At 40.1% G+C, this 24,552-nt stretch overlaps 1 protein-coding gene across 1 annotated transcript in view; it reads right to left on the bottom strand.

Annotated features, from left to right (window-relative positions):
* The window catches only part of LOC124545229 (cellular tumor antigen p53-like), an 85,686-nt gene that overhangs the window by 32,472 nt on the left and 28,662 nt on the right, over nt 1–24,552 (bottom strand). The window contains exons 4-5 of the mRNA XM_047124100.1: nt 23,588–23,774; nt 9,019–9,241 (exon numbers count right to left, since the gene is read on the bottom strand). Of these exons, the coding sequence (XP_046980056.1) occupies nt 9,019–9,241; nt 23,588–23,774 (410 nt within the window). The remainder of the gene's footprint in view (nt 1–9,018; nt 9,242–23,587; nt 23,775–24,552) is intronic.

The raw sequence follows: 24,552 nt of genomic DNA on the forward strand, positions 1-24,552 counted from the left end.
CATCACTGTGATGAACTGAGAACAGCTGATGGATAAAAGTTGCTTTGTTCATAACCTCAACATAGCATTTAATGAAGGCACGTCCAATTGATGTTTCCACATTAGTTCGCAAGCATTCAGTGATACTGTTTTTGCTTTTTGAAAGTGAAAAATCAGCTAAAATCTTTTCTCAGACGATTTTATAGTACAGCAAAAGTTGTTTGAAGTGCAGAAATTTTAATAAGTGGGTAGAAAAGTTAAAAAATGGCCAAACCTCAGTGACTGATGATCACAGGACTGTCCTTTTTGCTATTTACTGGTATACTCTACTTTCTTCTCAAAGTCAGAGAAATGAGTTGCCACAATGGATAACGTTGTGAAGAAATGTATTCCCAGAAATGCTGACACAAGACGGAATTTAAAAACGCAACATGTGAACGCTGCATTTTATGTACAAGGAAAAACAAGCTGAGTGCCTTAGGATCACTGATGATGATGATCATGATGATGATGGTAGCAATGACTACTCAACAACCAGAAAAGCAGCTGGACTTTGGAAGCTTCTCAACAATGACAAAGTGTTTCTTTTTTTGCTTAGTTTTTAAACAAGGTCCTACCAAACTGAGGCGTTAACCACCCGTAACACGGAGATGTTCATAGCTTGAAAGTTTTTAAGAATGTATTTGATTCAAAGTCAGTGATACAAGTGACGAGAAGTTCTCTTGGTCTCAATCGTCACTGAGGTCACGAGAATGGAAATGAAGAGATGACTGGCCCAAAACGTTTTTGTTTTGCTGACTCCCTTAAAACTGTTGCAAAGGAAGTCTGTAACCTTGTTGAGGCTAACACTGATGAGCGTTTAGCATTTATTTATCAGCAGCTATTTTTCACTTAAAAAAATAAAATAAAAAAAGAAAGAAAAAAAAAAGAAGCTGTTATTCATTAACAAAGAATTTCAGACAACAGTTAAAATATTTGACTTAAAAGAAAATGAACTGCAACAAGGAATGAACATCATATATAGTGGAAATCAGTTTGGAAATCTGCAAACGGAGCTTTAGGACTACTGTGTAATATCTCCAAGAATAATTTAGAAACCATTCTATTAGAACCAGTGAAGCTTCTATGAGTTACATATATCGTACAATATCAAAGACAAAAGCTGTAAGCAAAAGCAAGAAGTGATTCTCCAAATAAAAGACTAGATAATTTCATTAGAAACACAGTAAAAGAAGAGAGGCTGAGTGTGTAAGCTATGTGCAAAAAAAAACTTTTGAATGGGCATGGGCGTGGGCTGAAGGAGAGGATGGCTCAAAGAACACACATTAATGACATTATGAGGGGTAGATTATGTCAACAATTCCAGCAGACAGGAAAGGTAGCCAGGCGCTACAGTACGGGACGTCCACAGTGTACAACACCACAAGAAGACGGATATATCACCATCAGTGCCTGCAGACGGCCACGAAGTACTGCAGGTAGCCTTGCTCGGGACTTTACCACAGCCACTGGAACAGTTGTCGCCAGACACACAGTCTACAGACAACTGAACAGACATAGTTTATTCGCCCGGAGACCTGCAAGGTGCATTCCACTGACCCCTGGTCACAGGAGAGCCTGTAAAGCCTGGTGTCAAGAACACAGTACATGGTCATTGGAACAGTGGTCCCAGGTTACGTTCACGGACGAGTCTTAGACTAAGGGTTGTACTGTGTACAGCACATAGAGGCTCTGAAGGGCATTGAGAGAATCGGAGCATATGAAAGGTCCGTGTTGATGGATGTACTGGGGAAAAGCTAAAGCCATTGACGATATTCCGTGAGTAAAGATGATCGAGACATCGTTGAAGATGAGACAAGTCCATAGAGAACTGCAAAAGATCACAAAGTCGTTGATGAAAAGAGAGCTGGAGATGCCTGGCAGGAGAAAGGCCATAATAGGGTTAATGACTATAGCAAAGAGCATGACACTTAGGATGGAGCCTTGAGGCACCCCGTTCTCCTGGATGAAGATGACCGACAAGCCCGAATCCACAAGTACATCGAAAAATCGGTCTTTTACAAATTCCTGAAGGACATCAGGCAGGTGGCTTCGGAAGCCCCATATGTATACAATATGGAGGATACCTATCCCCCAACAGTTATTGTTGTCAAAAAACATGGCCATAATCTGGTATTTCTGAAGAAAACCATTCATGAAGTGAGTTGACAAAGTGACGAGATGGCCAACTTGTGACGAAGCAATCTGGGATATTTTTACTTCCCCTCTTGTTTTGCCATCTGCCTCCTCAAATTCGTTTTTTCATTTTTAACTAATTAACAGTAACATACGTGAGTATAATCTGCATTTTCGTAAAAGAGAAAGGCTGACCCTCAGTTTTAAAGAATATAACACCAGATCTAATTTTGTGCTTTATGTATGGAATTGAGTCTATAATTTATTTTTACTATTATTAGTTAGTATGTTTCATTATAGGGTGAAATCAGTAACTGTTTCATAACTTAAATTCTGTTGTTGACATACCAACAAATATAAATTCTGTGCAAAGTATAAACATTAGGAGGAACAACTAATAGTATTCTTTAAGTATTTATTTTGCTATATTCGAAAACATGTTAGCAAAGCCAGCCCTTAATTAATTCCAATTCCATTGCAAAAAACTCCCCCACGATTTTCAGCACCTCTGATGGTGTGCTCCTTCCAACTGGTGGCCCCTTAGAGGAGGGGGGGCCCTCACCTGCCTTAGGTGACTGTTTACACTCAGGTGACACCTCCCAAAGTCCTGACAAGAGGGACCATTTGGCAATTTGGGAAGATCACAGCTCATGCAATCACACCTCCCTGGGCCTGGCTTGTACCTAGGGGCACATGCAAAACCTAACTGTCAAGCTAGGGCTGGGAACTACGCATTGCCCAGTCACATATCAAGCTTCAAACGTGTGGTTCAGCCTTCAGGAGCACACATGGAAGAAGAAGAAGAACTAAAGAGGAACCTCAAACACTGAAGCAGAGGAAAGATAGGAGATAGAGAATGAAGAAAGAATGAAAAAACAGATGTAGGACTATTCTGATGTCAGGCTACTAAAACTTCAGAAAAATTCCCAAAAACATCCCAGACATGTTCCCCAAGGGAGGGGAAAAAGAATAGGAGGAGGATAGGTGTGCAGCACAGAAAGGGAAATGATTCTGCAATGGATGGGGCCATATGGTAGCCAAGCACGAATTCACCAGAGTGGTGAGCCCCCTGAGGGCTCAATGATGATATAACCCTCTGCCCATATAGTTTCACCACTGTAACGTAACATATCACGTTGGTGAAGTGAGTATATTCACTCCCACTAGTTATATTTGTTGCCGATAATAGAAAAAGTTTACACAGTCTGAATAAAAGAAACAAAAATAATTTTCATGCAGACTTTGCTTTCTAGTTTACAGTTCAGAGTTATTATGCAACAACATAACTTGGTACTTCACATTAGGAGTGCTCCAAGTGGTGTATGCGGTTCCTGTTTCCCATAAGTATTACTTTTGCAGGGCATACAGTATTTAAAAAAAGCACCTGTGTGCTTACAGAAACTGGCAACACAGAGATGTAAAAATTGATTATATCAGTTTATGTTGTCCAAAGTGAAATCTTATTGGGAGAAATTATAAAATACTGCTACACAAACTATTTGCTAACTAAAGTTGGCACTGAGCTTAAACACATCAATACTTTATAACTTCAACCGATTACCTCTGCTCCCAGCATCCCCCATGGAAAGTGTCACATTATATTGTGAATTATTATTATTATTATTATTGGTGTTTTGCCCTTAAAGAGTGCAGTTAGACTGAAGTACATGGCCAATTCATTTTGGTGCCTTCCTTGCTGCCCAAACTTCCCTCATTCACTTGCTGTGTTTCTGTTTCTGGTCCTCTGTCCATGCTTCTTTTCGGCTTTGTGTCTTCGGCTTCATCTTGGTTGCCCATATTTCTTTCATCTTCTGGCTGTGATCTTGTTTGTGTTAATTGGTCCACTTAACGCCTGTTCGATGGTCACAGTGTATCTCATGTAGTTTACTTTCCTTAGTGATGTTTCTGAATTTTGTTCAGTCATTTATTGTGTCCGGTGTGATGTTGAGTTGGTTCAGGTTGTTTTTTACCTCTGCCACCCATTTGTTGTTTCTAGTGGTTACCCAGCGAAAGATCCATTTGGTCAGTCTGTGAGATGGCATTCTGTATAGGTGTAAATAGAACTGTAGTCTGTGTTTTCTAATCTTTTCTGTGATATTCTCCGTATGTTTGTATAGTTCCTCTGTAGGTTTCTTGATCGATATTCCATTGTTAGTTGCACCAAATATTTTCCTAAGTATTTTCCGTTCTACTTTTTCTAGTTGTCTGATATGTATATGTCCAAGGATTAGTGTGGTCTCTGCTGCACACAGTGCAATGGAATGGTAAAGATTGGTATAATGTCTACTGCCATACACTCCAAAGTGGCTTGCAGCAAGTGTGTGTGTGTGTGTGGGCACGCGCACACGTGTATGTCGGTGTGCATGGACAATGATTTACATATAGTTGAGGTATAGTGCTCAACACATTATTTGCAAGTAAGAATACAGAATCTCAATGCGTTGACACTCGACGGCATTAATGGTAACATCCAGTTCAATATGGAGGTACAAAAAGGCAACACAGTGCCCTTCCTCGAAGTCCTTATCCAGCGCTAACAAAATGGATGCCTTGGCCACGGCATCTAAAGAAAAACTGACCAAAAGTGATCTGTACTTGCATGTCATCAATCACCACCACCCAGCACAGAAGTGCACTGTGCTACTAACATTGGTGCATGATGCATGAATGAAATCAGACGCTGATAACCTGCCCCATTAGCTGAACCGCCTAAGCAAGGTCTTCATTACCGAGCGAGGTAGCACAGTGGTTAGCACACTGGACTCGCATATGGGAGGACGACGGTTCAATCCAGTCTCCGGCCATCCTGATTTAGGTTTTCCGTGATTTCCCTAAATCGCTTCAGGCAAATGCTGGGATGGTTCCTTTGAAAGGGCACGGCTGATTTCCTTCCCCATCCTTCTCTCACCCGAGCTTGCGCTCCGTCTCTAATGACCTCGTTGTCGACGGGACGTTAAACACTAATCTCCTCCTCCTCCTCCAAGGTCTTCATTCTTGCCATTCTGCAGCTCCATATCGTGAAAGGTAAGCAGCCTGCTTAAAAGACACAAAATGAAATCAATCTTCAGGCTTCTGACAAAAATCTTAAAATTATTGAGACTAGTTAAAGATGCAGCATGTCTGAACTCCTGGGGTCTACAATACACCTTGTGAGTGTGGCCAGGCTTACACTGGACAAACAGTAAGCACTGTGGAACAATGCAGGAAGAAACACGAGAGGTTTTATTGCCTACGCTACCCCGAGAAATCAGTTTTAGCTGAGCATGTTTTAGAAAACAGTCACTGGATAAAATCTGATGAAACATCCATTGTGCTTTGCACTGTGACTGTGTAATTAAAGACTGCATTGAAATAAAAATCACCAATGACACCCTAAATAGAGACGGTGGCCTGCAGCTCAGCACGGCTTGGGATTCAGCAACTGCATGGCTGAAGCGGGCACAATAAACACAGAGTCAACGTATGCCCACACGTGGCTATGCTGCAAGCACCAGTCATAGCCAGCAGCAAATGTAGTAAGGGGTGTACCAGCAGCCCACTGGCACTCATATCACTTGACAGCAGCCAAGGAGTGCTTGGCTGATAGCTCATGCAATTTTAATCACATGATACAGCTGGAAACTTCAAAAATTTTTATTCGCACTGTCCTTGTATCACTTTCAGTTGAAATATGAGCAAAGACATAAAAGGTATCTCTTCTATACACAGGGTTAATCAACCTGGAGTGAGAACTGGAATGCTGACATAAGATGGGGCAAGAATATGGCTGTGAAGAACGAGTACAGGAAGGAAGGCACACAATGAAGCAGGGCACACGGTGAATGAAAATTACTCATGGAGTAATGTAATGCTCAACCACAGGGTTAACAATTTGAGAATAAAAACTCAAACAATAATGTCCACATGTGGGAAAGCATGATGGACAGATCAACACAATATGTAACAGACAAATGAAATATATTACATACTGAGTACCAAAATGTGAGAGCAGTGAGAGGTGGAAAAACTTATTGCAGGAGGAGAGAAAGAATGATGCCAGGGAACTAAGGTTTGCAGAAGAATGTACGTATTTGAAAACAATGAGAATGAGTCAATATGCAAATAACAAATTAAAATGAAATTCCATAATGAAATTTTCTTTTTTTTTTAATACTGTCTTTTCCAGAAGGCATGACTGCTAAGTACTTATTGAAATATATGTGCAATGTGGCTGAAAATGACAAATTTCATAGTACAATCCAGTCTGAAGCTTCCAGAATTTTGAAACATTCCTCAATATGAAACAGTATAAGGGACAGGAAAAGTTATATGTTTATGAGGGCAGAAATATATGATAATTTTTTGTACTTTATTTTTAAGTATTGGCATGAAGGAGATCAAAGTGTTTCAGATGTGGTGCTATAGGAGGATGTTGAAAATTAGTGGATGGATACAATGGGAAAACAGAAGGTTCTCTGCAAGACTGACAAGGACACAAAAGTGTGGAAAACAATGACAAGAGGAAACAGGATGATAAAACGCGTGTAAAGATATAATGCAATAATGATAGAACACATATAAAGATATAAAGGAATGGCTTCCATGGTACTTGAAGAAGCTACAGAGGTTATAAACTGTAGGGGAACACAAGAGATTGAAATATATTCAATAAATAATTGAATAGTACTATTCTGAGATGTAGAGGCTGGAAAAGGACAGAATTTGTGGTCAGCCACAACAAACCTGTCAGAAGACTGATGAAAATGTAATAGAAAAGGGTTTGGGGGTAATATTTAGAATCTATCTCTGGAACTACTGCACAACCATTCTGTCTCCTTGTAAATTTAAAACTGCCAAACATTTCATAACTGATCATCTTATTTCTATTTTTCAGATATTCTTCGCTCACAGAATCAAAAGAAAGAGATTTTAACTTTGTCAGTTTCCACCAAATGAAATTTGTTTCTTTTCTTGATTACCTCCCTTTGTCTTGATCCTTCACCAAAAGTTCCATTAAATGCTGGAGTACTGCTCATCCCTTGTTCCTTTTTTCGTGTTGTTATTTCATCTCCTAAAGGAAACCTTCTAAAAACATCTGGACAAACTAAATTCTGGAAAGTTGTTTTTGTTTGCTTATCTATTAAATGTGGCTCAGAGGCTAACTAGATAAGACAAGAGAAGAGTATCAAGCAAGCAAGAAAGAAAGAAAGAAAGAAAGAAGCAAAAAGAGTGGTGGCAGAGGAGAGAAAAAAGTGGATGGAACAGTGGACCTGAATGATGGAGGAGGATAGTAAAGGTTCAAAAAAGGTGTTATATGGGGTGATTAAAAGTAAGAGGAAATACAATACGATAGATTATGCCCGAATGGTGAACAAAAGTGGCCAAGATGTAGAGAACAAGGAGGAACCCAAGAATATGTGGAAGGAGTATTTTGAAGAACTCCTGAACCTGAATGGAGACCTGGATGAGGAGGAACAAGCTGAGAAGAAAAAAGAGGAGGGACAGCAAATAGAAAAAGACCTTACACGGGGAAAGGTGGAATAGGCACTGAGCAAGATGAAGGGAGGGAAGTCACCAGGTCTGGATGAGCTAAGTGTAGAGATGGTGAGAGCAGTGGGAGAGATGGGGATACAATGGCTATATCGACTAATAAAAAATTGTGTGGAGACAGAAGATGATCCCAGAAGATTGGAAGAGGGGAAAAATTGTCCCGATCTTTCAGAAGGGAAGCAGAAAAGAATGCAAGAACTATCGGGGGATAACACTGATGAGTCATTGTGCAAAGACTTTTGAAAAAATTTTGGAAGCATGAATTCAGGCAAAATTAGAAGGAAGGATGAGAGAAGAGAAACATGGCTTCAGGACAGGAAGGTCCACGGTGGATATAATTTTTGCTGTAAGACAACTGCAGAAACAGCATTATGAATATGGAATAGGTCCACTCATGACCTTCTTGGACGTTGAAAAAGCGGATGATACTGTAGGCAGAAGCAAAGTGCAGAAAGCCCTGGAGAACAGAGGAGTAGCAAAACAGATTATTTGGAGGATAAGGGAAATGTACCATGGAAGTGTGAGCTGTGTGAAAGTGGAAGGAGAGAGATCAGCTTGGAATGGCTTGAGAACGGGAAGTGCACTTTCACCATTACTATTCATTGCAGTGAAGGATGTTATAATAAGTACAGTAGCACAAGTAATTGGTGAAGGAAAGATGAAAGCTATGGTGTTTGTAGATGATCTGATGATTTGGGGGAATAAGGAGGATGAAATACAAGAGCAGTTGGACGTATGGGAATGAACAGTACAAGAATATGCAATGAAATTTAGTAAAGTAAGAGTGATTATCACAACAAGACCATAGGAGAGAGGAAGAATTGTTAGGGAACGATTGAGGAGAGTGGAGAGCCTGCTACAGGAAGATGGAAAAAAAAACAACAGAGAAATAAATGAGTGGGGGAGAAAAGCAGAAGCATTTTGGAAGAGTGTCAGAAGCATGATATGGAGCAAGGATGCATCCCCAATTAGTAAAAAGGTTGTATACCGGACATACTATGTCCTGATCCTGACATGATGACAGCAACCTTCATGCTTACAGTCTGTGTGCTCCTTCCCCTACTGTCTCTCTGGCTTCCTGTTCTTGAATTAACTTTTCCCCCCCCCCCCCCCCCCCACAGCACTCTTATTTGAAAAATGCACGCATGTGTACTCTCTCTCTCTCTCTCTCTCTCTCTCTCTCTCTCACACACACACACACACACAGAATGAACTTCTGTTCTAAAGATATAGTTCATTAAATTATAATTTACAGAAAGGAAACAAGAAAAAATATATGTAACACAGGTAAAAAACATTCACCAATTACATCTCTAATAATAAACAGCTACTCACATGTCATTCTCCAGAGTAAAGATTATTCCCATTGGTCGCCTGCCAATGCCATTCTGACAACTGTTGAGACAAGTAAATTGATAGGAAACAGTGAAATAATCCATTCCAGATTGAAGACTTTCTACTGGAACAACAACACTTAACCGGCCACTGTTCACATCTGAGCAGTATAGAGCAGAATTTGTTGAAGTACAGCGTAGGACATGTTGTACCAATTCCACATCTGCAAAACAAAAATGAATATTATCAACAAAGATTGAACTAAACTCAAAATAGCCCACTGGGCTAGACGTGCTGCTTACCAAGAGGGGAGGCGTGCCGGTCCCCAGCACGAATCCGCCCAGCAGATTAGTGTCGAGGTCCAGTGTGCCGGCCAGCCTGTGGATGGTTTTTAAGGCAGTTTTCCATCTGTTTCGGCGAATGCAGGCTGGTTCCCCTTATTCCGCCTCAGTTACACTATGTCGGCGATTGCTGCGCAAACACTGTCTCCACGTACACGTACACCATAATTACTCCACCACGCAAACATTTGGGGTTACACTCGTCTGGTATGAGACGTTCCCGGTGGAGGGGGGTGGGGGCGGCGGCAGGGAGAGGGAGATGGGAGTCCACTGGGTGCCAAACCGCACAATAACCCTTCAGTGTGGGGCAGTGGTGGGGTGGATGGACTGCTGTGTCCTGTTGTGGGGTTGTGAAGCACTGAGGGCTGCAGCAGGATGATGCCTCTCTGTCGTTTCTAGGTTCCCGGTTCTATACACAGTGCACACACAAACTAAAAATAACATTCTTTGCAAATAACAGCTACAAAAGTGATGAATAAGAAAAAAATTACCTGTCAACTTCAAGTAATACATATGACCAATCAAGTTCAAATAAAAGTTAAAGCTTTGGAAAAAAAACCTAAAGTTCAAGTATTCACAAAGTTAAAGCCAACAAGCTATGTATAAAGGGCCACAACAATGCATTTAGTCAATTGTGAATAATATACAACAGAAATAAAAATACAGTGTCAAGTTTGCTGAACAACAAAATTACTTGATTCTCTGACTGGAATTACAGACGTGAAAGAATATGGAAACAGTTATGTCTTACAAGTGACAGAGGGAAGGTGAAAAATTTTTAGAACTTAACTAAGAAAGACACACAAAGTGCGATGATCAAAAATTGAAGTTGGTATGATAAAAGTTGAAAAAATGAAATTAAAATATAAATGAAAGAGACTCCCTACCATCCTCAGTACCTTAAGCCAGGCAGCTTCCTCTATATTATTTGTGTCCCATTCTAGTAAACTACCTCTTAATTTTGTCACTTCCACTCTATGTGATAGCCCATTTCTTTGTATTGTTTTTAATTCTCTTTTATTTTTAATCTGCCTCATGTGGTGTCTGCTAACTGTACACAAAGCAAATGAGATTGGTCATATTACTATGGAACTATTCTTCACAGTATATTGGCAGACAGCTGTTTTTGGCATTTAATTGTGTACACTATAACATGTTTAGTAAAAACCATGAAACTTGGTGGAAATGGGTGAGCAACTACCTAAAGACAGTTTCTTAAATTGTCAAAAAATGTTGAGTGCAAGGTCTGCCACAAACAAAATGAGACTGATGCTACAAAAATTTGTGTACTTAGTACAAACGTTCACTTAGTTTAATCCCTTTCAAAATAGGGTCCATTTGAGTCCGTAAACATTTTATGCTGTATATTTAAAGTCACATGATCTAGTAATGTTATTTAGTATCAAATCTACCAAACTGAGCATTTTAGTTGCTGCCTAGAATGTCTTCATACACCAAAAATTACACAAGTTATAACAGTGTTAATAACCATCATCCACGACAATTTCCTTAACAAATTAATTGTGTGACAATCTGATTTGCTACAAACTGTAGCAAAAGAAACATACATGTTTACAATAAAACCCCTCAGTGCCATGCTTCAGTATACTAAATAGTTTTAATGCTAAATGCGATAAACAATTTTGCATTTAAACGAATTAAACTAGAATAAGTAAATCTCAAGAATAACACATATTATGAAGTCAGTACTGTAGGGGTGCTGAGTGGAGACATCTCTATGTTGTCAGGATGGTGTTGTGGACCTACTGAGCATCTTTTGGTGCTAATAAAACATGTTTAGCAAATTAACATTTATTCATTTAGAGTTACAGTTCTGTGCCTTCTTGTCAGCCTCAGCTGATGCCTTGTGCCAGTGTCACGGTCGAATTCCACTGACTCCTGTTGCTGGCTCGACTGGCTGGCCACCAAGGCTACTACACCAGCAATTCGCCCAAATTACTGTGGACTGCTATCTGGGAGTTTAAAGGCAAATGCATAACACGAGTAAGTGCTCCACGCTGTGTTAGAGTACCCTCGATCCCATCCCAGAAGATGACTATGACCTTGACAACCCATCTGGATACACCGCACTGTCGGAAGTTGGTAGTCCACTGATCCTGACCCCACTGTAAAGGTAAGTTTTGCACTCAGAAGTGCCTGCACCAATCATCAGAAACAGAGGCACCAGATGTCCCTCTCCCAGCAGTGATGTATATGAAGATGACAGTGTGACAAGCATGGTGAGATGTACTGCTGTTGGAAGATCCTCAGTCTCCCCATTGTGATGTGGTAGGCGGTGACCAGTGTGAAGTCCCATGAGAGGCAGGTCATGGTTACTTGGATGCTGACGTCTCAGGAATAGCAAGCAGCATGTGCACTAGAAGTGTTTGAACATTTAATACATGGTTGTCACTATACCACAGTAATCACTGAATCGAGTGTTTCGGTGTGAACATCATCGATCCTAATGACCATCTCAATTCAGAGCTGGAGAACTGTGGTATTTATGGAGACAGGCAAGATGTAATGACAAGAGGCCCTGTTGGACCGAATGTGGCCCGCTTCCTTAGTAGTGGTCAATGATTCCAGTTCTGCTGTGTCTGCTTAACAATTTGTTAAGACTCTTAACTGCATTGTCAAGTCAACAAAAGCTGTCATTACGCCTGAAGTAGTGCTTGTTGCCTCTCTCTCTCTCTCTCTCTCTCTCTCTCTCTCTCTCTCTCTCTCTGACTGTGCAACTTGTGCCTGGCCGTTGGTGTCAATGTATGTGTGCTCATGTATGTACACAATTAACTTACAGTGATGATTGTTTCTTGCTGCTGCATAGCCTGCCTGGTGTCGCCCGTGACTGTGCTAGTGTGAACTTAAGAAAAATTATAATTTCATGCCCTTTTTTACTCTGTGGTGTAACATAACAGTGTAGGCACATCCATTACCTGCTTCCTGTCTTAGTGATACAACAATTTTCAGTGTTTACGATGGTAATATTAAAATTGTTTAAACTGTCATTAAAAAGGCTTTTGCCATGTGAATACAATGAGTATACTGTAAGTTCTGAAGGCAACATGTGAAAGTCCACCAGAAGAGATTCAGAATAAAAGGACTACGTAATTTATAAACACATTTTCTAAAGTTGTAAATAGTGAACAATATGTATTTTATTAATAACGAAAGAACCAATAGACTTAGAATATTGTTTGAAGGCAGGGAATGGGAGCAAGAAAGAGGGTTGTGTTTTAAAGTTGTACAAAATTTGAAAGATGGTCATGAAAATGATTTTAGTTGTAAAGAACATGATGGTAACATCAGCGACACTATATGAGCAAGATGCACCAGTGCCACACGTACTCAGTTTCAGCTCGGTAGTCACAGGGCATTCTTAATAGCAGCTTAGCCTCAACGCTGCAAAAGATAGATTCTGGCAATGTGTTCGCTGTATAAAGTGTGAAAAACCTTTGAACCATGCTCAATGCATTGAACTTCTTGTATTTCATCATTTGCGAGTGATGGCTGTTTGTGGCTGTGAGAACTTTTAACTTTCGATGGACATTAAGACTCTGAACTGAGCTGAAATACGAATTTTTGCAGAGTGTTACAATGTGCTACAGTGAACTAAAGACCATCAAACTATTTTCTCACAAACTATTAGTGTTAATGAGAAACTAAGTAGATATCAGACAGTTTTATTGCTGCAATTCAATAATCATAATACCAGATACTAAATATTAGTTTCTCATTTTCTTAAAATTAAGGCTCTTGTGGACTTTGAGTTCAGCACCCCTGTATGATAACTTCATGTGGGAGTTTTCTATGTCTAGATGGACATACTGCTAGCTTCAGTGCACACATTTATGAACTTTGCTGATGCACTGTTCACGTCAAAACCAGTGTTGTTTTACCTCTTCTACTGTGTGGCCATCATTTGCATATGATTTCAATCCTACTTAATAAAATTAATTTTGTGCAATTTTCAATCATTAATGGTTGTCAGTTTCATTTATTTAAGTTAACTATTGAATCTAAAAAACAAAACCAGGAAAGACTCTCAAATTAAATTTTACAAAACTGTAGCAGCTCCCAAACTGCTCTATGGAAGTGAGAGCTTGGTGATTACCAAGAAGCAAGAAAGCCGGATTAAGGCACAAGAAATGAAATTCCTTAGAGGTGTTAAAGGTTACACAAGAGAAGACAGGCTAAGAAATCAAGATATTAGAGATGAACTGCAAATCTTTAGCCTCAATCATAAAATTCTAGATTACAGAAGAAAGTGCAACAAACAACTACAAAGAATGGAGAGTGAGAGACTTCCCTTAAAGGCAAGAAATTATAAGTGCCATGGGAGAAGAGACAGAGGAAGACCCCAACAGAGATGGGTACTGTAACAGGCAATTCCTGCCTAATACCTGAAGAGAAGATGAACTACGTGATTTTACTAATTTTATTTGTAAATGCTGCAATGTTTCATAGCTTTCAAGTATTGTGAAGATATTCAGTAAAAATTCAATGTTTCATAGCTTTCAAGTATTGTGAAGATATTCAGTAAAAATTCAATGATTCTACATTCAAGTTGCCCAAAAGGATTGCAGCCACCTTTTAGCATTGTTCTGGAGTCAGATTTTTTACTAGATAACATATTTAGCCAACTCTCTTGATCACAACTTTTGAAACTATTTTATTAGTTGAAAGAGCCAGGGGACCTTACATATGGGGCTTGTTATTGGTCTGATTATCCCAATGAGTAATCCAAAATCTAAAAACTGAAGTTAACCCATGAATGGACAGGCTGGGTCTCCCAGACCTAGGCAGATGTGAAACCACGCCCAGATGTCATGGGGTTGGATGGTCATCCCCCATTACAGATGTTACACATCATAGGTTGGGAGAACGTAAAATGGGACAGGCAGTGAACTGTGGTGGGACTAACAACAAACTTCAATGCTGGGCAGAGTACAAGTGTGTTGAACAGAAACTGCACCAAACACCCCAAACAATGAGCCTCTGCAGCCAACAACCTATGCATGTGGCAACATTAACACCAATGATATTGACAATTACGACTGAAATTAGCACATGACCTTCAGCACTGAACATTGGCGCAGTGGCAGAGCGTTGCATGATTTGATGAAGCCCAATACCTCCTATATTATGCTGAGAGGAGAGTGCAAATCTGTAGTCTTCCAGGGAACAGCTCATTGACACTTATATTGTGGGATGTAGACAAGCTGGCTCCATTATGCTCTTGGGAACAGTCATGGAGCAACCACAGGTCCAGTGGAGCTCATGCAAGGCACCATGATAGCAAGGAGTACTGTACACTGGTTGCAGACCACGTACACCCCTTCATGACTATCATGTTTACCGATAGCAGTGGCATTTTTCAACAAGATAATACGCCATGTCACTAGGCCAGGAGTGTGATGGAGTGGTTTGAGGGACACAGTGGCGAGTTCCAGTTGATGTGCTGCCCCCCCCCCCCCCCCAACTCACCAGGTCTGAACCCGATCGGACACATCTGGGATGTGACTGAATGTGGTGTCACAGCTTATTGGCCCCCTTCGCGAAATTTATGGGGATTAGGTACCTTGTGTGTGCAGATGCAGTGCCAACTCCTTGCAGCAACCTACCAAGAGCTCACTACTTCCATGCCATGACATGTCACTGCTGTTATCTGTGCCAAAGATGGACATACCAGCTATTAAGGAGATGGTCATCATGTTCTGGTTGATCAGTGTACATCCTTCAAAACCTGGAAAGTATGGATCAAAATATTTATCATGGATGATGCAAAAATATACTATGTACAAAATTTGGAAGTACACATGGGACTACAACCTGCAGGAATCTTCCAAGTGACTAACACAGCTGATGATAACGTGCTCAGACTCGAAGAGCCAGTGAAGGGTACAGGAAGGAATATTACCCTTTACAATTGGTTCACAAGCTGCACTCTTGCTAGAAAACTTTTCACAGATTGTAACGTTACACTTGTTTGAACACTGTACAAAAATAAAAGAGAAATTCCTTTGGAATTCTTGCCTCACCAGAAAAGAGAAATACATCTATCCATATTTGGATTTAGCAACAATTTTGCATTGGTGTAATATGTGCTAAAGAAAAATAAATGTGTACTTTTGCTATCATCAATGTATACCAACAATAAAAATGATGAAGGAACAGATAATTTGAAGAAGCTACGGATTATTATGCCCTATAAATCAACAAGTGGACTGGATGAAGTTTATGAGATGTATTCATAATATAATGTTGGAAGACAAACAAGATGGCAGCAATTGTGAGTGTTTCATGTCATTATGAACATTGCTGATATAAAAGCACTTTTAGTATACAAAGCAAACACAGGATTGGATATTTCAAGAAGACTGCTTCTCAAGCAATTAGGTTAGGAACTGATAAAACCACATGTGGCACAGGGCAGCATGCTTGTCTGGGATTACTGCTGAGAAGTAAGCTTTTCCAGAAGGCAAATGAGTTGACTGTTATGAATGTAAAGTCAATCAAACAAAATATTTTTGTAAAATATGTGGAAGGTGGCTGTGACTGTCCCATTCATTCTATAATGTTATGTGAAGGTTGTGAAGGACATACAAATCAAATCAGTAACATGTATATCGCAACGAATGAAAATCCTTTTTTATTAGATTGTACTATGTACTAAATGTGCAATATTGTGTGTGACAATCCTGAAGTCATAACATTAAGGATGTGAACTCTCAACAGTGAATTTTTTAAACATTCAAGAATGTTTTTAAATTCCTGCTTATTTTGGTTTTCAGATTTTTGGAGGAATACAATCTTTTTTAAGAACAGTATGGAAAATTTAAATACTAACAAGCATTAAAAGAAGTATTTTTGACACTGCTGCTGAAAATTTATATTTTACTTATTCTGGAACATAAATGAAACACACTGTCAGTCAGACCCGTCTCCACCCATCTGTTCTAGGATTTTAAAGTGGTAAGTTTGCATAAGGGCTCTGAGCTAATTAATGATGAAGTAGCAAAACTATTCCACAAGAAGATTGGAGATGAGCGAAGAGAGCAGTGAAGTATGGCATTTGCTAACAACATAATATTCAAACATGACTGTGGTTGTGGTATCTCTGAGGAGCTGATGGCAATTGTGTTTTGCTTTCAAAAAATTATCTTAAGGCAGGAAAGGTATTGGCACTCTCTGACTGAAAAGCTCTCAGCCACCTACAGTAATGTAAGGTGCTGAACAGGTGCCTAATGCTGTGTGTGGTATTTCTGCAGCAATTTGACTACACAATCCAGTATAGGGGAGTAAGAATAGTGTCAAGGATGTTTTAACTAGACCACCGATGGAGGAAGTAGACAAATATCAGAAAAAAGCTCCTGACAAGTTACATCTACTTTATATAAAGGGAGTAGATGAAGAAAAGGAAATATGTGTGATATGTAGTAATTGCAGAATGGAGAGCCTATGTTGAAACTTGTAAAGATTAAATTCCTAAATAGTATAGCAAGAGGTATGAGAAGTTGCCTTTTTTACAAAATTCTTAATGGGATTATTTTAAGAGGCAGATTAAGCAAACAGAGCACTGGAGTCTTTCGGGATGACCAGGTGGAAGTTCTAGGATTATATTCATCTGAGTAATGCTCACCAAGAAGTGCATACACGTACTCAATGAGTATGTACATATTTGTTAAGAAGAGTGCACAGACAGCTGGCTGCATATGAGAAATATGACAGGGTGGAACACCGTATGGTATCCCGCCCATGAGAGATGCACAGTATTATTCCTTGTAAAGTAGTGTTACTGGCTGTGGATATTTTTAGGGTCCTTCAAGCCTCTAGACGTGGAATGAAATATATATTTGGTATTGTGGCTGGGTGTTTGAAACTTATACAGCTATAACTGATACAGAGGGCAACAAGCGAAACTGTACTTTCCAAACTGGACAAATATTTTACAGAGGTGATAAACTAGATAGATGGTATTGTCAGGTAACAGGTCAAAGTCATAGTGTACCAGACCAAGACACCTTTATTTTACTACTCAATACACTCCCATATTTTGAACACTACAATTTCATGAACTTATGACCATTACTTTATTAGTCAGTATCTAATATTATAATGAAGTGTAAACCTGATTACATTTGAAAAAGATATTATATTTATTTTAAAATTGTCTACCAGCTGGAAACCATCACAAACTTATTTTCAAAACCGTATCTGATTTTTTTATTTTGAAAGTAAATGGTGTAATACATTGGGTATTCATACTTGAGTTCAAAACTTGTTACTGACTTATCTTTATGCAATTAAATTATATATGTTTTACAAAAGTTCTTGTAGAATATAAACACACTCGCTTATGTTGTTATATGGCACAGCTGCTTTACACGTGGCCCCAGCCTCTGATGGGGTACAATAAGCTGGAATAGAAGGTTCTGAATGGGTGGATTGTACAGTCTTGCATCTTGATCTGCCTCAGGGTTCAGAGTGGAAGTGGCGTAAGGGTGGGAAGTATATTAGGTGGTATGTCCCTCATTTCAGGGTAGGATGAGAGATAATCAAAGCCTTGGCAAAAGATATGCTTAAGTTGCTCCTGTTTACGGTGATGCTGGGTGACGAGGGGGCGCTCCTTGGGGGTTGTGGGAGGATTGAGGGTGTGTGAGGAGTGGCACAGGAAATCTGTTTGTGGGATAGATTTGGGGGGTACTGCCTGTCTGTGAAGGGCTTTGGGCAGCCTTCAGCATACTGGGCAAGAGAATTTTCATCACTGCAGATACATACTCTACAGGTGGCTACTCTGTATGCGAGGGATTTTTTGGTGTGGAAGAGGTGGGAGCTATTTAAATGCACTTACTGTTGGCGGTTAGTGGGCCTAATGTGGACAGAGGTATGGATGGAGCCATCAGCGAGGTGGAGGTCAACTTCCAGGAAAGTGACACGTTGGATAGAGGAGGACCATGTGAAGCAGATGGGAGAAAAGGTGCTGCATTTATGAAGAAATGTCCATAGGTTGTTTTAGTTCTACATCCAGATCATGAAGAAATCATCAAGGAGTGTCAAACATTCTAGAGGTTGGGCGTTTTGGGAGGCAAGGAAGGTTTCCTCTAAATAGCTCCTAAACATGTTGGCATAGGAGGGTACCATGTGGGTGCGCAGGACTATTCTGCAGATTTGTTTGTAAGCTTTCCCTTCAAAGGAAAAGTAATTGTGGGTCAGGATATAGTTGGTAAGGTGTATAAGGAATAAGGTGGTGTGTTTGGATTCTGAAGGATGTTTGGAGAGGAAGTGTTCAATAGCAGCAAGGCCATGGGCATGAGGGATACGGGTGTACAGGGAGGTACCATCAACAATAATGGGTAGGTACTCAGGAGATAAAGGGGAGTCAGTGAAGGAAATGGTTACTATCATCAAAGGCCTGGCAAAGCTGTTCCAGTCCGGGGCGATACTGGATGACAAGGGGGAGTCGTCCTTTGTAGCTGATTCTTGGAGTGGCACAACCATGGGCACCCACAAGGCACCCTCCTATGCCAACCTGTTTATGGCCCATCTAAAGGAAACCTCCCTAGCCTCCCAGAACTCCCAACCACTATTCTGGTTCAGGTTCATTGAGAATATCTTTTTAACTGCTGTGAAGATATTGTTGATTTATTAATCGGAAGCAAAGTACTAGCCATGTAACTTTTTGCTACACTGCCATTAAGATTTGTAACATGCTTCAAAAATTACCTGAAGCAAAGTACAAAATTATTGATTTTAACTGAATGTATAGAACTAATTGTTGCACATTCTTACACAGTTCATTTAAAAACACGTGGAAAGATTGTATGCCACATTACTGCATAAAACACATTCAAGTGTGTTTGCCATCCAGCCAAGAGATACAAGCAGCTAGGCAGGAATGATGACAGTTCATTGCACATAAAGTGGGTTGAGTAAGGGCACTTATTCAAAGACATTACAACAGCATTAGGAGTAAAGCCACTGGTTTCTCCCCTGGTGAGGTGATGATCTGAGATAAGCATGCATTTCTATTGACAGAAATTACTGAGTGTCTGCCCAATACTACTATGTCAACAGCCAAAAGAGAGGATGCTGTAAATAAAGCACCACATAGAGAAGGAGGCAGCTGAGTGAAAAAAACAGGGATGATATCCAACTGTTAACATGAAGTCAGAGATGTGGTGTTCATCTGGGTGAAAGAAAAATCGTGTGATGTGAATTACAGTTATTTATGTAGAAGTAAGACATCTCATGTGCACATGTTTTGCTATGTTTGTAATTATGCTGTCTGAAGGATGTCCTAGGTTAGGTTAGTTTTAGCTGTAGTTGTAAGATTAATTGCTTGCTCATGCATTTCAGAAGAAACTTACTTTATGTATAATTTTTTGGTATGTAGCCTTTTTTCTACTGTGTGTGCTCGTGTGTGTGTGTGTAGCTTGTAGTTTAAGTTTGTTTTGTTTTCTTTTCATTTATTGTGACATGCACAGGTGCACAGTCATGGATATATGAATACCATATTTATTTACGGTGTAGGCATGCACACTGTGTGTGGAGGTTGTAGTTAACATGAGTATTTTCTATTGGAAGGTGTGGAATTATTTTGTTAGTTGGATTTGGGATAGTTCCTTTTGTCTATTTGTAATTTATTCAGTTTCCGGGTAATTTTTTTTGCATAGTGTGCAGACGCAACTGGAAAGCCGACTTCAAGTACGATTATGCAGTAGTTGTTAGTAAGTTTTGTTGTGTTTTTGAACACTGGAAAACCCACAATGGAAAAACTACAATATGAATTAGGGAGGCAGAGTGGCAGCTCTCCAGACACACACACACACACACACACACACACACACACACACACACACACACACACAGAGAGAGAGAGAGAGAGAGAGAGAGAGAGAGAGAGAGAGAGAGAGAGAGGTCTGGTGAGTAGCAAAGTATCCTAAATCATATTTCTGTTGTGTTAATTTATTGTGATAGATGAATGGGGAAAAAATTTTCTTAGGTTGTGTATTTTTGGAGTCATATGGCATTTAGGCAACAGCACAGTTTCTCATACACAGTAAGCATGGAGAAAAAATTGCCCTACAGTTTTTTGTCAACAAGGTGAGTGTTTCAGCATGAGTGTTTGTCATGTCTTATGCCATATTACGCATTTTGAGTATGCTATGTAAATAAAATTAGAAATTTTGATGGCAATATTCTGAAGTTACAGTAACAGTTATACATCATTTTTGTTCTAACTATAGCTCTATTTCTTTTAAAATCACATGTAAAACTTCCTAATTTCAATTTGTTAGACTCATTGTCACTGGTATCCTTTTATGACAGAATGTTTGGTTTTTCTAGTTGAGAAATTTATTCAGAATAATTTTCAATACCTGGCAAATAGTTGGCTTGTGTCTATCATAATTACATCATTCATGAGCACAGTAAGCATATGCTCATCATTCTTTTGGTTGTCATTTGTGTCCCACTCATGTTAAATTTCCATTGGAGAGGGCAATTAAGCTTTAGCTACGGGAACATGTACTCACTGTTGCTCAAGTTCAGTAAATATTGTCATACTTTCACATACACTGAGGTGACAAAAGTTATGGGATACCTCTTAGTACTGTGTCAGACCTCCTTTGCCTGACATAGTGCAGCAACTTGACATGGCATGGACTCAGCAAGTCCTTGGAAGCCCCTACAGAAATATTGAGCCATGTTGCCTCTATACCCATCCATAATTGTGAAAGCGTTGTCAGTGCAGGATTTTGTGCACGTACTGCCCTCTCGATTAAGTGCCATAAATATTTGATGGGATTCATGTCGGGCAATCCAGTTGGCCAAATCAATCACTCAAACTGTCCAGAATGTTCTTCAAATCAGTGACATGGTACACTGTCACCCACAAAAAATTGCATTGTTGTTTGGGAACATGAATCCATGAATTACTGCAAGTAGTCTCCAAGTAGCGGAACACAACCATTTCCAGTCAATGATCGGTTCAGTTGGACCAGAGGACCCAGACCATTCCATTCCATTCACAATATTATGGAGTCACCACCAGCTTGCACAGTGCTTTGTTGACAAACTTGGGTCCATGGCTTCATGGGGTCTATGCCACACTCAAACCATAGAATCAGCTCTTGCCAACTGGAATTGGGACTCATCTGTCATCTACAGCCCGACTGATACAGCCAAAAGCCCAGGAAGGTATTGCAGGGTGATGTTGTGATGTGCTGTTAGCAAAGTCACTCATGTTTGTCATCTGCTGCCTTAGTCCATTAATGCCAAATTTCGTCACTCTGTCCCATCGAATACGTTCGTCATACATCCCACATTGATTTCCACAGTGTTACCGCAGACAACTCTACAAAACACCACTGCCCTCAGTTGTTAAGTGAATGCCAAGAAGAAGAGAAAAGAAAAAAACAACCACCACAACAGTTCATAGTTCATTTATTATTACTGCAATCTAAATCAATTTTAGTTGATGCAGGATTTTCTAATTTCTCTGCAGAAGTAAGATGGCTAGATACTTGACAGCTCTGGAGGGAGCACAAATTGTAGTAAGCTATGAAGCCTGTAGTTCAGTGTTGCTGTGCAGAAATGGTAGTGTGTAGTGAAGGGAAGAAATGAAATGCATCATGAACGCATCAGCAACTGGAACACCAAGCATCCAATATTGTTTCAGTGTAGGGCTCACATGTATGTGCCCATCCATTGGCTCTTCAGTCCGATGGAAATATGGAATTGGTTCACAACTGATATGTAAGGCAACAGGCAAAGCAGGTCTCTAAACATTAAAAAGATAAAGATTATAGTTTAACTTCCCACTGATGATGTCTCATACTTTTAGATGACTGGATGGTGATTTAAATACCTCTCCTTCTGAACACGGGGTAGGTCTGTCTTAACCACACCACCACCTAGATCCGAGCTCTCTGTATGATTAAAATGTTTAATGGTCAAAACACTTATTATGCACAGGAACGTACACTTGGAGAGTGTGACTCCAGAATGGTATTTGGGAACATGATAATGTGCTGACACAAGATCTGACAACAATAGTTTGAAAACGCTCCGTGGTTCGATAAAGCTGTTCTCCACATTAATGGTTTTATAAATTAACAAAATTCCCACCACTGGTTTGAACAGGGTTGTAAAGTAAAGAAGAGAAGCAATCAAAATTTCTAAAAGTGATTATATGGTGGGTAATGACATCTAGTACTGCTCTCAACTCGTATCTGCTACATGAAGTGAAGGCTACTGACAATTACATCCAAATGTGAAACAAGTTTGGATCCTATTTCAATGAGTAAATCTTATAGAAGTTAGCCAACAAGGCCTTCATCAAAAATAGACCACACACACACACACACACACACACACACACACACACACACACACAGCCTCTGGCAGCTGAAGTCACACTACAAGCAGCAGCATGATGGGAGAGGCAACTGGGAGGGGGGAGGGGATAAGGAGGTGGCTGGGGCAGGGAGGGGGAGGGATAGCAGGGTAGGGGTGGTGGGCAGTGAAGTGTTGTTGGGGAGCATGCAGGGCTGAGGTAGGGAGAGGGTGGGGCGGAGGGGAAGGGAGGCGGGGGGGGGGGGGGGGGGGGGGGGGGTTAAGCGGAAAAGCGGAAAAGGGGAGAAGTAAAAGACTGGGTGCATTGGTTGGTGGAATAGAGGGCTGTGTAGTGCTGGAATGGGAACAGTGAAGGGGCTAGATGGGTGAGGACCATGACTAACGAACACTTTGGTACCTGTCTTGAATTGTAAGATATGTAACCATTTTCTTATCTAACAAGGTATATGTACACAAACTGTTATCACAGCTTTTACAACTGCTTTATATTAAAATTTTAATGCGCAGTTTATTAGTAGACACCCACACATATATAGCTGCTGTCGCACAGCTCATAATATATTGTTCAAAGCCAGTGGCGAACTTAAGCTGTGTATAAAAAGAGAATAAACCAGCTCAATCCTGTAAGAAAGACACCAATTGTTACTAGAAACAAGTGAAAACCAATCTTTTCAAGGTTGGTTAGGGTGCATAATTATTTGTAGAATATTTTATCTTTTTATTAATTTTTCTTCACATATTTAGGTTCGGTGAATAAATCTTAAATACTAGATACAATTTTCTAAATTTGTCATCCTTTGTGAGCCAGAAATACAATCAACTTATCAGCTACACTAGTTTATGCATGAGAAGACTACTAGTCATGTTACCTTTTCCTTCCTGAGTGTCAGATGCCACATGAGTTAAGCATCGCACCACTACATGCTGCTGGTCATTGGAGCTTACATACACTGGGAGAGCACGTACGTACAGATCTGTGACGTGAGGATTCAGCCGAAACTTCACTGGTACATTTTTGTTGATATTCACAAATATCTTATTCAGATTAGCTGAGTACTGTGAAACAATAGTAGGTCCCAAATTAGTGATAAGTAAAAATGACAGAGGTTGTTATCAAATTAATGGATACAGGTAATTGAACAACACGACTTTGGCATTCAACTACTTTCAGCCACTTGTACAACAGCATTTCACTGCAGAATGGATGCATACAATGTAAGTATAATAGCAGACAAATTATGTATCATACTGCAGGTCCTGAAACTGACCCAGCTGCTCCAAAATATCCATTTACGGCGATTGAGGTTGCCAGTTTAAATGTTACAGGTCATATGTACATACGTAAAAACTGCATGTCAATACAACTAACACAGCTAAATGAAGTCTGAAATGCAACTGCTAATGTCAAGTAATATTGCAGAACACTATATATGAAGCTAATGTACAACCAGATACACAAATATATTTCATATATATACAGCCAAAAAGGGAGAAGGGGAGAGGCGAGGAGAGAAACAGAGAAGGGGAGGGGATGGGAAGGAAATAGAGAAGGGGATGGGAGAAGAGAGGAGAGAAACAGAGAAGAGCAAAAACTGTAGGTGCATTGGCAGAATCAAAGGCCAAAGGCTTGTGCAGTGCTAGAGTGGGAGCATGGAAGGGGATAGGTAGGTGGAGAATAGGGATTAGCCAAGGCTGAGGCCAGGGTCTTACGGGAATGAAGGATATGTTGTAGGGATAGTCCTGAAGTGTGCAATTCAGAACAGCTGGCGCTGGTAAGAAGGATTCAAATGGCACAGGCTGTGAAGCAGTCACTGATGTAAAGCACATTGTGTTG

This window comes from Schistocerca americana, chromosome 8 (genome assembly GCF_021461395.2).
Source record: "Schistocerca americana isolate TAMUIC-IGC-003095 chromosome 8, iqSchAmer2.1, whole genome shotgun sequence".
Lineage (NCBI taxonomy): Eukaryota > Metazoa > Arthropoda > Insecta > Orthoptera > Acrididae > Schistocerca > Schistocerca americana.